This window comes from Podarcis muralis, chromosome 2 (assembly GCF_964188315.1).
Source record: "Podarcis muralis chromosome 2, rPodMur119.hap1.1, whole genome shotgun sequence".
NCBI classification, from domain to species: Eukaryota; Metazoa; Chordata; class Lepidosauria; order Squamata; family Lacertidae; genus Podarcis; species Podarcis muralis.
Window position 1 is genome coordinate 1882743 of NC_135656.1, and position 14756 is coordinate 1897498.

Below are 14756 nucleotides of genomic sequence, written 5' to 3' on the forward strand. Positions count from 1 at the left end.
GCTTGTCCAGAAATTAGGAGTCTCTATTGTAAACGCCAGGCCTAGTTATTCTGTTGCAAAGTTTATGCTCCCATCATCCAAAGCACATTCTTAGCATATTATTGATTCACCACAAACTCAAGTTTACTGTATAAAGCTTCTGTAAGTTTTTGAAAATACTATGCATAGCCTTGTGAAGCACACCTGCTCAAGGTGTATTGAGCTATGCCACCACTCTAACCTACAAGTAGTTTTTTTCCCCATAAGCTGCCCTACCTAACTTGGTTTCATGCAATATGGGAAAGAATCACAGAACACAAAATACTGTATGGCATAATACTTTACATGGGGAAAGAGTGTCTTTAGAGCACCACCACGTATGTTTTAATAGTTAATAAAAATTGGTGTGCAATGTCAGCATTTATGGGAACTCAGGATGAAAAATGACTCAAGCTCTTTTGTGAGAAAGTGGGTGGCTCTTAAAAGAGCCTTTGGGTTATTGAGTTCTTTGCTAAGCAGCACGATCTGCTTACTTGGAGCTGGTGTACTTGGTGACAGCCTTGGTGCCCTCCGAGACGGCGTGCTTGGCCAGCTCCCCCGGCAGCAAGAGGCGCACGGCCGTCTGGATCTCCCGGGAGGTGATGGTGGAGCGCTTGTTGTAATGAGCCAGGCGAGAAGCCTCTCCGGCGATGCGCTCGAAGATGTCGTTCACAAAGGAGTTCATGATGCCCATCGCCTTGGAGGAGATGCCGGTGTCGGGGTGGACCTGCTTCAGCACCTTGTAGACGTAGATGGAGTAGCTCTCCTTGCGGCTCTTGCGGCGCTTCTTGTCGCCCTTCTTCTGGGTCTTGGTCACCGCCTTCTTGGAGCCCTTCTTGGGAGCCGGAGCAGACTTGGCTGGCTCGGGCATTCTGGCAAAAATAAAGTCTTCGCTCTGGAGGAAATAAGAAGCCCTCGGAAACCACCTTTCTCTGGTCACGGCGGACTGCAAAGAGGAATGCGGCGCTGCCGGTGTCAGCCCTTCCTCTATTTAAAGGCCCTTTATGCAAATGAAGGTTGCTGGGCTGACATGTTCCTATTGGCTGCCGCGCCTCCTGATATCATCTCCGCTGCGCACGCACATGCAAATCATAGGACTGTGATATTCCCGTTCCTATTGGAAGAGTGCCGTTTCCACTTCTGTGATTGGTCAGGTCGAGAAATATGCTTTCTCATTGGCTTGTGGCTGCAGGACGCCTGATGAGCCAATAAGAAGTGGTACTTGCAGGCTCCAGGAAGGCATAAAAGGCCCCCGCCTCGGCCCTCGCCCGTCAGTGCTGCTTTTGCATTGTGCGCGCTGTGTGTGGTGCGTGAGAGCCGGAGACGACAGCATGTCTGGCCGCGGCAAGCAGGGAGGCAAGGCGAGGGCCAAGGCCAAGTCGCGCTCTTCGCGGGCCGGCCTGCAGTTCCCCGTGGGCCGCGTGCACCGCCTGCTGCGCAAGGGCAACTACGCCGAGCGGGTGGGCGCCGGCGCGCCCGTCTACTTGGCGGCCGTGCTCGAGTACCTGACGGCCGAGATCCTCGAGCTGGCCGGCAACGCCGCTCGCGACAACAAGAAGACCCGCATCATCCCCCGCCACCTGCAGCTGGCCATCCGCAACGACGAGGAGCTCAACAAGCTGCTCGGCAAAGTCACCATCGCCCAGGGCGGCGTCCTGCCCAACATCCAAGCCGTCCTCTTGCCCAAGAAGACCGAGAGCCACAAGGCCAAAGGAAAGTAAACCTTGGCTGCCCCCCAAAGGGAAAAAAAACCCCTCGCTGAACGCTGAACCCAAAGGCTCTTTTCAGAGCCACCCACGTTTTCCTGAAAAGAGCTGAGTCCAGGCTGTTGGTGACTTTGGAAAGCAAGTTGTCTTGTGCTTAGAACGGGATTCAAAATATTCCTACCTCTTAAGGTTAAATCGCATAAATCCGCGAGGAACAATTGCCATTCCACCAAGTTAGGTGAAGCTGAGCCTTGTTTTAGTTGTACTTTCCGTGGTTGAGAAGTATTGGCTGTTCGGGATATCAATAATGCCCGCTGATGAACAGCTCTTGGTTCACACAGTCGTTACCCGCCCCCATTTTATATCTAAAATACACCTTGTGGTACTCGAACATATAAATATTAGAAAACGAATTGGCATGCCAAGGCAATCCTCGCTCCGAGGCATCTGGCTCTGATGCAGCCTGAGAAAGAATTACGTATGTGTAACGCGGGAGCTGACACATAGTATTAAAAACTACTCTTTAACCCTGGTATTTTTACTGACTCCCCGTAAAATCAAAGGATTCGTCGGTAGGGGGTACGATTCTGAACCAATCATTGCGTAGCGCGGGGTTTTTTAGCTCTATAACTGCCTCTGCCTGTTAAGTTCAAAGAAGCCTATTCAGCTCCTCATCTCAAAAGCTGCTGCTAATTTAATTCTCTTTGATCCAAAAACGGTTGTCACACTAGGTGGGGGTTGGGGTGCCCTGTGGTCGCAAATCGGGCACGGCAGCAACTTTAAGATACACGCTATTGGAGCTGGGATTACCGCTAAACACTGTTTCACTCCACACGCATGATATGTGTTGTTCTTTACTTTCACAACAACACTGTGAAGTAGGATAGGCCGGGATTCGCGCACGCCCCGACCAAATGGTAATTTTATAGGTCGTGTGCTTAGGATCCACGATATAACTGGAGCACCTTTCAGGCAGAAGGTCTGGGAGGGGACCGAGAGCTCAGAGGTGGCCTCCAATCCCTTCCAAGCCCGGGAAATTCAAACCCCTGAGCCGCTACGCTCGCGCTCTCGGCCAATCAGGGAAGGAGGATTTCCCTATAAATTCTCTGCTCCCAGGTCCTCTCCCCCGCTTTGCATCCGTCCTGCAGGAGCGAGCTGCTGTCTCGCTGTTTGAGGAAGAGCCATGGCACGGACCAAGCAGACTGCCCGCAAGTCCACCGGAGGAAAAGCCCCTCGCAAGCAGCTGGCCACCAAGGCTGCCCGGAAAAGCGCCCCGGCCACGGGTGGGGTGAAGAAGCCCCATCGCTATCGGCCGGGCACCGTAGCCCTGCGGGAGATCCGCCGCTATCAGAAATCGACAGAGCTCCTGATCCGCAAACTGCCTTTCCAGCGCCTGGTAAGAGAAATCGCCCAGGACTTCAAGACGGACCTGCGCTTCCAGAGCTCTGCCGTCATGGCCTTGCAGGAGGCTAGCGAGGCTTACCTGGTGGGTCTCTTCGAAGATACCAACCTGTGTGCCATCCACGCCAAAAGGGTCACCATTATGCCGAAAGACATTCAGCTGGCACGTCGTATCCGTGGGGAGAGGGCTTGAGCTGCTTCCCAGTCGCTACAGCACAGCTGGAAATAACCCAAAGGCTCTTTTAAGGGCCACCCACATAACAAAAAAAGGAGCTGTCGTTACTTCCTACCCAGTATATTTGCACTGCACAATCCGGGTGCGGGTCGGCAAGCGTTTGGGCATCGGCCATTGATGTTCTCCTTCCTGACGTTCAGTATGATCACGTGCATGTTCACTTGGAAGTCCTGCTGAGACTTCTGGGTAAGTGGCTGTAGGCTTTCAGCCTTAGTGGAAATTTTGAGCTGGAAATCCCCTGCTTTAAATAGGAATGGGTGTACATTGGTTGCAACCGGTCAGGATTTCTAGAGAAATGAAATGGATTGACTTTATTTTAAGATCCTGATTTAATTCAGCAACGTAGTTTCTAACAGTTAAAAGCACCCAGAAGCTGGCATTTCAAAGCCAAGCAAAGAGGAGTCTTTTCGTCTGCTCTGTGGTTTGATTCCGCTAGGTCTCTTTTGCACTGTTTGGGTCCAGCGCCATGCATTCATTGACTTCAATGGGCTTCGTTTTTGGATCAGCCTGATCCATTCCAGGTCAGGTAATCCAGGTGCTGATTGGCACTTGCTGCACACTTCAAGGAGGGAGAGGGAAATTTACCATATAACACCTTTGCTCCACTCTAGGAACATCGGCACCATTGTCTTTTTTTTGTTTTAAATATTTTACATGCCTCAAATGCTTCAGTTAGGGGAATAAATACTCCATTTTTTACAAAGAACATGTTGGTTTATAAAAATTGTAGATGGCAAGCACACTCACTTCCTCAGGAGCAATGCCTCGTTGAGATGTGACCTGGTATGGTCCATGTGTACACTCTCCTAAATGTAGTGCTTCTTTCTTACTGTTTCCTTATAACTATGAGTAGGCTGAGGGAGACATGTACCTGCAATTTTGATACTATACTGTATTTCATTACCTGCTGAAAATGTTCATTTCACCAAGGGTTTTCAGAAAACACATTTGTGTCTGCAGAACATGGAATTGTAGAGTTGGAAGGAACCCTGAGGGTCATCTAGTCCAACCCCCTGCAATGCAGGAATCTCAACACACACGCCCGAGGGGTTTGAGCCCCACATTGAGCAAAAGTGTTCAGCATTGCAGTGGTTGGACTAGATGACCCTTGTGGTCCCAAGTCTACAATTCTATGATTCTGTGGTAATCATTTTTTTCCCTATATTTTATAGTTTTATGATCCCTCAATGCTTTCATCGTACCCCACCGTCACATTTTTTATGAGCTGGCAGTTTAGAAATATTCTTATAAATAGATGAGAAAAGAAATTAAATTCCATTGAAGATTACAGGGGAAAATAAAAAAATGGATGAAATTTTAAAGGGTGGGGTGCAGAGCTTGCTACATGCCTACCTTGTTACTTCTGAAATGACCAAGGAGTGCTTTGGGTGTCTTGATGAGCCAGCCAGCTCATCAGCAGTCTGCCCTTTGCAGCATTCCCAATGCCCACATGGCCATTAAAACTCAGGGGAGGCAGCATCAGGCAACTCCTCTGATAGGGATTTTTTCCAGATCTGGAGCTTGCAGCAATGTTTGCTGGAAACAAAAGCACAGGCACCACCCTTGACAGAGGCAGGAAAATGGAAGCCTCTTTGGCAAGTGAAGAAAACTTGTGAAATGGGGGAAGAGATTGTGGCAGAACAATACGTCAGTGCTAAAAGGTAGTGGAAGACAAATCTTTAAAAGAAAGAAGGATAAGAAAGCTCTTAGATCAGGCATAGGCAACCTTGGCCTGCCAGATGTTTGGCCTGCCAACTCCCATGATCCCTAGCTAACAGGACTAGTGGTCAGGGATGTTGGGAATTGAGTCCCAAAACATCTGGCGGGCCGAGGTTACCTATGCCTGTCTTAAACAATACTTTGTCTGCCCTGTTAAAATAGCCCAAGGGTCTAGTGATGTTGGTCTATATACTAAGAGGTGGCTCATCCACTTCTTGGTCAGTGCTGTTCTATTCTACATATTTAGTAACTTTCAGCTGCTGGTGCTGCCTTGAGAATAGAATAGCAAGCTCTTTTGCTTCTTGAAGATGTCGTAAGAGAGTCATGGTCAGAGAGGGGAATAAAGGAAAAATGACCCTACCAATATCAAAGTTATAGTATTATGCCTTAAAACCCCACAAGAAAAATAAACTGTGCCTTGGAGAATGCATTGTTTGAGAATGTATCATTTTGCTGTGTTTTCTCATTGACTTAAGAATGTATCTAAATGTATCCTTACGGAAATGTATAGGAATGTATCTGAAAGTACTGCATGCATCCTTACTGAAATGTATATCTTTCCCTTGAATGTATCTTTACTGAAATGTATTTTTCTCAAAACGCTGTACTATGCTGTATTTTCTGCATGTATCCAATCCTAGCTGCCAAAACACTCTCCACCACACTGCCATCTACTGAGTCCAACCCAAAATAGTTTTATTTTCCAATAAGTATGCAAACATGAGACTATCACAGAGACTATCACACTCGAATTGATAGCAATGCAGAGCAGGATCTCACATTAACATTGAAGCCATTTCCCGAACATCCAGCCTCACGAACTGCATACTGATTATTAGCAGCTACGGAAAGCTTTCCTGTAGATAAAGGAACAGCCATTAACCAGATCCAGAAGAAGCTCAACACATGTTATTCCAGCCCTCCAGGAAAATTGACACCTCCCAAGATCTTACAACATCCTACTTACCTTATGTGAACCCCCTCTTCTCCCCATTCAGGTCTCTTCCCACCACCTCTGCTGTTATTGATCTGTATGGAAACCAAAAGGTATAAGAGTCAAAGCAGCCCTTTGTTTGAGGTTCTCACTCCGTTTTTATGGCGTGAGGGGGGACCCTGTTTCAACAGTTTTGTTTTTTCCTGTTCTTTCAATAAAGATCAGACTTTGTTTTTTCACCAATCCTGGTGTGGTCTCTGACATTTCCCGACCGGTAAGGAGCCTCCACAACCGCGCTCCTTCCGAGGTCCCAGTCCTCCTTATGAGGCAGGGCAGGGACTCCCTTGGGGAAGGAATTATTTATTTCAAAGACAAACCACTGCTTCAGTCTGTGACGCGGGCACCCAAGGCCTTGGAAATCTGGAGACTGCTCTGGCAACTAGAAGACCCAGAGGGCCACTTCAGTCTACCATTTTTGGTCACTAAATTTCCACTTAGGCCAAGCCTTGCTTGGTAGCTTGAGAAAGGAACTGCTCTTTAATCCAGAGAATTTGCAACAGCCTCTTTCCTTGCTCTTTGCATTTCTTGTGTTTGAAGAACCAGAAATCAAGATCAAAAACATCCCATTAGAGACATCCTGTGTTAAACGGAGAATCACATGGGACTGCATAATTGTTGGCTAGGATATAATTACTGTTTTGAAACCAAATAAGATGGTGGAAGCTGGCAGATACTGGCTGCTTGAGTACATTTGGAACCCTTTTCTGCTACTCTTCAACTGAATACATGCCCTTGCATAAACACCCTAAGATATCAATTCAGTACTTTCCTAACTACTCTCATTTGCTGAGATTTGTGGGTAGAAAATTACTATCTCACTCTCTATCTGGATAAATTAAAAAATTGTCCAGTAGCACCTTAGAGAGATTGCTTTTGCTGTTAATGTGTGTGCACATGCAGTACAGAGCTTAATGTTTCAGCCTCCTATTCCAGGTCTCTTTGGATTCTTAGGCCAGGAGTACACAACTAGGAGCTCACTTTAAGACTGATCTTGCATTGTTAACTGGGCCACTACCTTCTGACGCACACCTGAAATAAACTCTCCAGAGGGTGCAGTAGATCATATTCAAATACGTGATGAGACAAGTTTTAAAACATCATTTTTAGAAAACAAATTGTTTAGTTCAATTTACAAAAGTTAGTTTTCCCATGTCAGTACAATGGTTTTGTCAGTGCTTGAATCCACCTTATGTGCAGAGCAGACAGCTGCAGATAACAGGAGCTGCCATCCAGAATGTCCAGAGGGGACGAGGTTCGGGAAAGCTAGATTAGATTGAACAAAAGACAATTGAAATTCTTCATTAAAATATTGTTAAAATCATTAGAAACAAGTTACACTAAAAATTAAAACCAGTAACTGCACAGCTGTTATACTTTAAAAATCACATGCCTAGATAGTCTTGCTGAAACTGAAAGGTTCTTAGGAGGCACTGAAAACAATACAAAGACAGCATCTGCCTAATGTCAATGGGCAGTCAGTTCCAGAGTGTAGGAGCTGCCACACTAAGTAACTGGTTTCCTGCAAGTGCAGAGGAAACACTTTGCAAGTGCCAGTTCTGCAAATCTAAATGGTATTTATTCTCTACTGATGGCAGGGTGTACTTTGGCTGAATTGGCAACTTTTGAATGTGTGTAAAACTCCACAGATACATGGGAGATGGGGATTCTCCATTCATTCACTTTCCTTTAGTGCCTCTGCCTCTGTTCATCTGCAGATGCTATACAGTGATACCTTGGGTTACATACGCTTCAGGTTACAGACTCCACTAACCCAGAAATATTACCTCGGGTTAAGAACTTTGCTTCAGGATGAGAACAGAAATCGTGCTCCGGTGGTGCGGCGGCAGTGGGAGGCCCCATTAGCTAAAGTGGTACCTCAGGTTAAGAACGGACCTCTGGAACAAATTAAGTACCGGTACTTAACCTGAGGTACCACTGTATATCTGAGGTCCAGTGTGAGGGCTTAAAGGCACCCATGGCAACAGAGTATGGTGACCAAAGTTGATGGACAAAAGAGTTGTCAAGGAGAGGGGCAGTTTTCTGATAGTGGAGCTTCTTCCATCCCTGCACCTCTCCTGCCACACCCATTTGGACAGGGCAAGAGCCTTTGGCTTCCTCTTGCATCTGCTACCCATACCACTAAATGTAAAACAACAAGTAATATTTGCACAATTGCTGACTTTATGATGTGTGTGTTTTTCTCAATTTTCCTTCCTGTGTTTTGAAGAGCAGCTCTGATTTTTAAAATGGATTCTTTTGCTTGATAAATTATTGTTTGTGCTTCTTCTTCCCCAATTCCCATCTGGCCAGTCCCCACAACAAAGCAGTAAAATAAGTTTGATATGTCCTAAAGGCTCCAACAGGTCACCTGGTAGAATACCGTTACTGCACTTCTTCCCAAATCTACTGCCCATATCCACAGCTGAATTTTGGACTCAACTTAGATATGTGCATCACGTCACATTAATTCAAAAGGCCTCTCTAGGCTACACCATAAACAGCACCTTCCCTGACATAAGGTAAAATACGGTAGTATTCTGCTCTTTCATGCTATACTCATTTCCCCAAGGCCCTCTGCCATATATTTGGTTACGGGGTGGGGTGGGGTGCACCTCTAAGTTCTTTGCCTTTCCAGCTTATTAAAATTTATGACTCAAAGCCTAAGCATAGGATATAATTGTTGTAAATACATCATCCATGTGATGATCTTGCAGCAGTATAATTTGTATGTTAAGACAAGAGCACTCAGAAGCGTGCTGTCAGACTAGATCCTCCAAAGGAAGGGGGATCTAGTTGAAAACATTATGGAGGCAGGAATCAGACATGGGGGGGGGGGGACATACACAGGATCCCTGCCAACACAGAGATGGCTGCAGCCCAAGCATGTTTTTTCATCTTCCATTTCACTATCCCCAAGCTAGAAAATTGGAAAAAGCTCCCCCAATGGCAGGAAAGTAACACCTGTGCTAGGGGAAGAATTGCTCACCAACAGCAAACTCCATACCTAGTTTTTAATGACAAGCAACTTTTAGAAAATCTTTATTGTGCTTTAGAGACCAACTACAGTAAGTTTGTTCTGGGTATAAGCTTTCGTGTGCATGCACACTTCTTCAGATACCTGAAATGCATGCACACATAAACTTATACCTGGAACAAACTTAAGTTGGTCTCTAAGTTGCTACTGGACAATTTTTATTTATTTATTTATTTTGGCTGCACCAGACCATCACGGCTACCTACCTTAATCTAGATTTATAGTGCTTATTATTCTTGTTTTTACACTTTGAGACAGTTTGGGAGCCAAGTGTTTGGGTGCTTCACGTGCTGAAGTTGACTGCAACATGTCCAAACTGACAAGCTATCACATTCCCAGCACCACACATTATGTTTTGGTTTAGTTTGTCAGGCTCAGGAGCTTATCCAAATAGGAACCATGACAATACAGCTGTAATTTAAACTAAGTGCAGTAGATCAAAGACATAATTGCCAACTTTGATAACCATGAATATCACCAACAAATAAAACTAATGATAAATGATTTGAAAGCACACATGTCATATGGCCTCCATTTCTACAAACTGTAGCAAAGGGGAAAGCAAGAAAGGATTGAGGCAACAGCAACCAGGCGATTGCCAGCTCTTTTCTGGAAGGTGTGGGTGGCTCTGAAAAGAGCCTTTGGTTCAGTTTCAAGGAGAACTGCGAGGCCCAGAAGAGCAGCTTCACTTCCCTTTGGCCTTGTGGCTCTCGGTCTTCTTGGGCAAGAGGACGGCTTGGATGTTGGGCAGGACGCCGCCCTGGGCGATGGTGACTTTGCCGAGCAGCTTGTTGAGCTCCTCGTCGTTGCGGATGGCCAGCTGCAGGTGGCGGGGGATGATGCGGGTCTTCTTGTTGTCGCGAGCGGCGTTGCCGGCCAGCTCGAGGATCTCGGCCGTCAGGTACTCGAGCACGGCCGCCAAGTAGACGGGCGCGCCGGCGCCCACCCGCTCGGCGTAGTTGCCCTTGCGCAGCAGGCGGTGCACGCGGCCCACGGGGAACTGCAGGCCGGCCCGCGAAGAGCGCGACTTGGCCTTGGCCCTCGCCTTGCCTCCCTGCTTGCCGCGGCCAGACATGCTGTCGTCGCTGAATCCACACAACTTCCTCTCCCAAGAAAGCGAGCCAACTACGGGAGGCAAAGCCGGCGAGGGGCTTTTATACCTTCCGAGAGGCTCGAAAATGACGCTTCTGATTGGCTGGAGATGGAGTTAAAAAAAATAAACCAATTGGGAAAAAGATTTCTAAGTCTGCACCAACCTGAGGGGGAGACGACGCGTTCATCCAATTGAAAGTGGGGAATCACAGGCTCATCATTTGCATGTGCGCGCCCAAATGGGGATGAGCTTAAGAGCCCTCGCAGCCAATCGAAAAGTTGGGGCATAACAGCTCCCCACTCCGAGCTTCCGCGGCTTCTTCTTACAGTCGTCTGACAGAAGGGGTGGGAGTGTTTCTAATGCGTGAGGTTGAGGTGTGCTTTGATGAATGAAATAATTTAAATTGTGCCATAAGGAAGAGCTTGTTTCTGTCGTGCGCGCGCTAAATTTCGCCCGAGAGTTAATGTGTCAGCTTTGGTCTCGTGGACAGCTGGTCAATTATAGATGTATCCTTTGAATTATTATCATAATCATTGTTTATTTTATTTCTCGCCCTTAACACGCAGGTCCCAGAGATGTGCGGAATAGACGTGCCTGATGAAGCTCCGCTCCACGCTGCTGGAGCTTAGCTTGGGGGGCAAAGGTCTGCAGTGTGTCCAAGCAGATCCAGCATGTAGAACCTGATTGAGAGTGTATGGGTTCTGGGAAATAGGGGGTCACATTCAAACAAGATCGCCAGCCATGATTCTAGATTCAGGTAGGTAGCCGTGTTGGTCTGACGCAGTCGAAATAAATAAAATAGGTGCTACTGGACAATTTTTTAATTATTTATTTAGATCGCCAACATTACTCTGAACGAGGAGGCGGAACTCCGTCCGTGTCGACGATTAAGTTCCATCAGCAGAAGTTGAACTTTACACTAGAACTTGGGTGGAAGAGCCCGCTTTACCTTGGCGTTGGGGGCAGGGCTATGTTTAGTGCAGGAAATACATTTTTTACAGGAAATGTCCTAGTTCTAACTACCTCAGTTTGGGAATGCAGCAAGCCATGCTTGGTGTCACATCTCTGCAGGAAAAACACAAAAATTTCCTCCTCCTACTGACGTGAGGATGAAGAAGAAAGGAATTAGGTAATGAAGGAAGCAACCTTAAGAGTATCCCTCAAGCCTGAAGAAAGGTCATCATGGGTTAAAGGGCAGACTAGACTAGAGTTGCCCATGCCCTCTCATGTAGGTACAGTACATCAACCTCAAGCGCAAGCTGAGTTGTATTCCAACACTTGATGGTCCAATAGGATGACATTACAAAACAGCTTTCATATGCTCATATTGTACCATTGTCCGGCTAGTGGTCAGAGTTTTCAGGGACCCTACACAGAAATGAAGGGGAAGCGAGTGAATTGCACGTCATAAGAATACCTTTCTACGCCTGCTCAAAAGCAGGGAAGGCGCCAGCGCGCTCTCTCAGTTAAATTGTTGCAGCTAATTTATTACTGGCTGTTTTGAAATACTGCTGCGTTTTATTGGAGAAGCTGACTTAGCATTGCCCTATAGCGTTGTTGTAACAGTATACGCTCCTGCGTTCACTCCCCGCTCGTCCTCGTCCCCCGCTCAAAGTTTTCCTTCAGGTCGGCTTTCAGACTATATAAAGTGAAACTGCTGCCTGTCGCTCTCATTCGCAAGGTCTTTGAAGCTCTAAGATGTCGGGTCGCGGCAAAGGAGGGAAGGGGCTCGGGAAAGGGGGCGCCAAGCGCCACCGCAAGGTGCTGCGCGATAACATCCAGGGCATCACGAAGCCTGCGATTCGCCGCTTGGCTCGCCGTGGAGGAGTCAAGCGCATCTCTGGGCTGATCTACGAGGAGACCCGGGGCGTGCTGAAGGTTTTCCTGGAGAATGTCATCCGCGATGCCGTGACTTACACGGAGCACGCCAAGAGGAAGACCGTGACTGCCATGGATGTGGTCTATGCCTTGAAGCGCCAGGGACGCACTCTGTACGGTTTCGGCGGCTGAAATTAGGCAATGCCGCAGTAGCATTAGCAGTTACCAAAAAAATACTCAAAAGGCCCTTTTAAGGGCCATCCACGTTTTCAACAAAGAGTTGTATTACTGTTACAAAGTAGCCTTATGTACCAAACTTTCTGCCACTTAGGTTTATACTTTGTTGTAGCTGCCAGACGTCAGAGTGCTCTTTTACCTCCCGTTTCCAAATCACACTGCAGATCATGTGCAGCGAAGCAAAATTTATGTGCATCCCCCCAAAATTCAAAAGCTCCTTTCCCTTTTTTTGCGGGGGGAGGGGGGGAAAAGGTACTTCATTACGAACGCATTTTCACTAGTAGTGATTTCTTTCAGCCTTTTTTGATATTTGTGGGTGGCTCTTAAAAGAGCCTTTTTGTGATGCACAGATGTTTTAGATTTTGTTAGGTGAAAAAGCCCGCTTCTTCCTCATTTGCCTTTGGGCTTGTGGCTCTCTGTCTTCTTGGGGAGGAGAACAGCCTGGATATTGGGCAAGACTCCCCCCTGGGCAATAGTGACTCCTCCCAGCAGCTTGTTCAATTCTTCATCGTTGCGAACCGCCAGCTGGAGGTGACGGGGAATGATCCTCGTTTTCTTGTTGTCCCGGGCAGCGTTGCCCGCCAGCTCCAGTATTTCAGCCGTGAGATACTCCAGCACCGCGGCCAGGTAAACCGGGGCTCCCGCGCCCACCCGCTCGGCGTAGTTCCCTTTGCGGAGCAGGCGGTGCACGCGGCCCACGGGGAACTGGAGGCCGGCGCGCGAGGATCGCGACTTCGCCTTGGCCCTCGCCTTCCCCCCTTGCTTGCCGCGGCCAGACATGGCGACACTGACTCAGCTCCGCTCAGAGGCGCAACAAAAAATAAAACTGCAATTAAGAAGAAAAGAACCCCCGGCGCCTTTTATGCCCTCCTCGCCGAGGGACGCGCAATTACGGATTGGCCAGATCTGTCACCAGCACAGCAGAGCCAATGAGAAGACAATTTCTAAAGGCGGCCAATCGGGAGCGGAGAGGCAGCTGCCGCCCAATGAAAAGCCGGCGCTTGCAGTGCTCTAATTTGCATGTGCGTGCGCAGTGGCGGCGCTACAAAATGCTGCCCTCAGCCAATGGAAAGGTTCGGCATTGGAACCCTTCATTTGCATAGGGAGACTATAAATACAGGGCTGGGATGAGTTAGCCTGCTTCACACTTCGCTTTTTTCTTCTTTTTGCTGGTACAGAAAGTAGGGGGGGCCTCCTGCACAATGCCCGAGCCAGCCAAGTCTGCTCCGGCTCCCAAGAAGGGCTCCAAGAAGGCGGTGACCAAGACCCAGAAGAAGGGCGACAAGAAGCGCCGCAAGAGCCGCAAGGAGAGCTACTCCATCTACGTCTACAAGGTGCTGAAGCAGGTCCACCCCGACACCGGCATCTCCTCCAAGGCCATGAGCATCATGAACTCCTTTGTGAACGACATCTTCGAGCGCATCGCCGGAGAGGCTTCTCGCCTGGCTCATTACAACAAGCGCTCCACCATCACCTCCCGGGAGATCCAGACGGCCGTGCGCCTCTTGCTGCCGGGGGAGCTGGCCAAGCACGCCGTCTCGGAGGGCACCAAGGCTGTCACCAAGTACACCAGCTCCAAGTAAGCGGACTCTGCTGCTGAGAAAGGCCACCCAGAACCCAAAGGCTCTTTTAAGAGCCACCCACTTTTCTCAGAAGAGAGCGAGTCACTTGTCTCCAAACTGCAGTATATTTACCTGGCACGTTGGCGTCCCCCGTCCCCCCCCCAGCAATAAAAGGCAATGACTTCTTAAATTTATCCAGAATTCTACGCATAAGCTCGTCTGTTACTGCGGCAACCTATCAAACAAGTGCAACGTTTCCCTCTTTCCGCCCATTCTCCGTTACATCAGTTTCGTAGATGGTTTTGCAGTCACACAGTTCTGGATTTTGCTTTTGGCACAGAAATTTCAGATTAGTACTGCCTTAATTTCTTTTTTAAAATGCTACAATTTTGAAACGAGCCCTAATCTACATAACGGAATCTAGTTATGTAGCCTGCAGTAGGTTACGTTCTGCGGAGATGGTCCCGCTAGTCAGAACACTTTAGCACCTTGTCCGTTTTAGGGACAGAGATTAACACCTGAAACTGACTTGAATGCTCCATCTTTCAGCCTGTATGCAATTCATCGATACCTGGGCAAGTTAGTATAGCAGAATCGATCTAGTCATGGGGAAGGTCCTGTTCGCTCGCTGCTTCCGATTCTCCCCCAAAGAACCTGCTCAGCGGGAGTCTTTATTGAAGCCTTGAGACAACAGCCTCTTTGCGCATGGATGGGTGTCTCCTGCTGGGCACTTTTCTAAGCCTCAGAGATCCTGGCGGGGCGCACTTGCGGCATAGCATCCTCAATAGGCTTCCTAAGAAAATGGCATGGCGCGGAGCGGGGGGCAGCCCAGTGTAACAAGTGCAAGCTGCTTCCGTATTAGGAAGAATACGATCGCGACAGAATAAGCAGTGCGATCCCTGTTCGCTTGGTGTTTTACATCCCTCTTCTTTGTCATTC

At 48.0% G+C, this 14756-nt stretch overlaps 7 protein-coding genes across 7 annotated transcripts; 4 read left to right on the top strand and 3 right to left on the bottom strand.

Moving 5' to 3' along the window:
* Window positions 1–301: 301 nt before the first annotated feature.
* On the bottom strand, window positions 302–983 carry LOC114592890 (histone H2B 5). The gene has a single exon (XM_028721190.2). The coding sequence runs from the start codon at window positions 887–889 to the stop codon at window positions 509–511; it is 381 nt and encodes a 126-aa protein (XP_028577023.1). The 5' UTR covers window positions 890–983; the 3' UTR covers window positions 302–508.
* A 311-nt stretch (window positions 984–1294) lies between these two features.
* On the top strand, window positions 1295–2251 carry LOC114592887 (histone H2A type 2-C-like). The gene has a single exon (XM_028721186.2). It carries the CDS (start codon window positions 1350–1352, stop codon window positions 1737–1739), a length of 390 nt encoding a protein of 129 aa, XP_028577019.1. The 5' UTR covers window positions 1295–1349; the 3' UTR covers window positions 1740–2251.
* A 107-nt stretch (window positions 2252–2358) lies between these two features.
* On the top strand, window positions 2359–6256 carry LOC144326857 (histone H3). The gene has a single exon (XM_077923725.1). It carries the CDS (start codon window positions 2908–2910, stop codon window positions 3316–3318), a length of 411 nt encoding a protein of 136 aa, XP_077779851.1. The 5' UTR covers window positions 2359–2907; the 3' UTR covers window positions 3319–6256.
* A 2951-nt stretch (window positions 6257–9207) lies between these two features.
* Window positions 9208–10214, bottom strand: LOC114592888 (histone H2A type 2-C-like). Its single transcript, XM_028721188.2, has one exon. The coding sequence runs from the start codon at window positions 10180–10182 to the stop codon at window positions 9793–9795; it is 390 nt and encodes a 129-aa protein (XP_028577021.1). The 5' UTR covers window positions 10183–10214; the 3' UTR covers window positions 9208–9792.
* A 1615-nt stretch (window positions 10215–11829) lies between these two features.
* On the top strand, window positions 11830–12448 carry LOC114592772 (histone H4). The gene has a single exon (XM_077923727.1). It carries the CDS (start codon window positions 11899–11901, stop codon window positions 12208–12210), a length of 312 nt encoding a protein of 103 aa, XP_077779853.1. The 5' UTR covers window positions 11830–11898; the 3' UTR covers window positions 12211–12448.
* Window positions 12448–13102, bottom strand: LOC114592889 (histone H2A type 2-B). Its single transcript, XM_028721189.2, has one exon. The coding sequence runs from the start codon at window positions 13033–13035 to the stop codon at window positions 12646–12648; it is 390 nt and encodes a 129-aa protein (XP_028577022.1). The 5' UTR covers window positions 13036–13102; the 3' UTR covers window positions 12448–12645.
* Window positions 13103–13270: 168 nt separating this feature from the next.
* Window positions 13271–14018, top strand: LOC114592891 (histone H2B 5-like). The gene has a single exon (XM_028721191.2). It carries the CDS (start codon window positions 13458–13460, stop codon window positions 13836–13838), a length of 381 nt encoding a protein of 126 aa, XP_028577024.1. The 5' UTR covers window positions 13271–13457; the 3' UTR covers window positions 13839–14018.
* The last annotated feature ends 738 nt before the right edge of the window (window positions 14019–14756 follow it).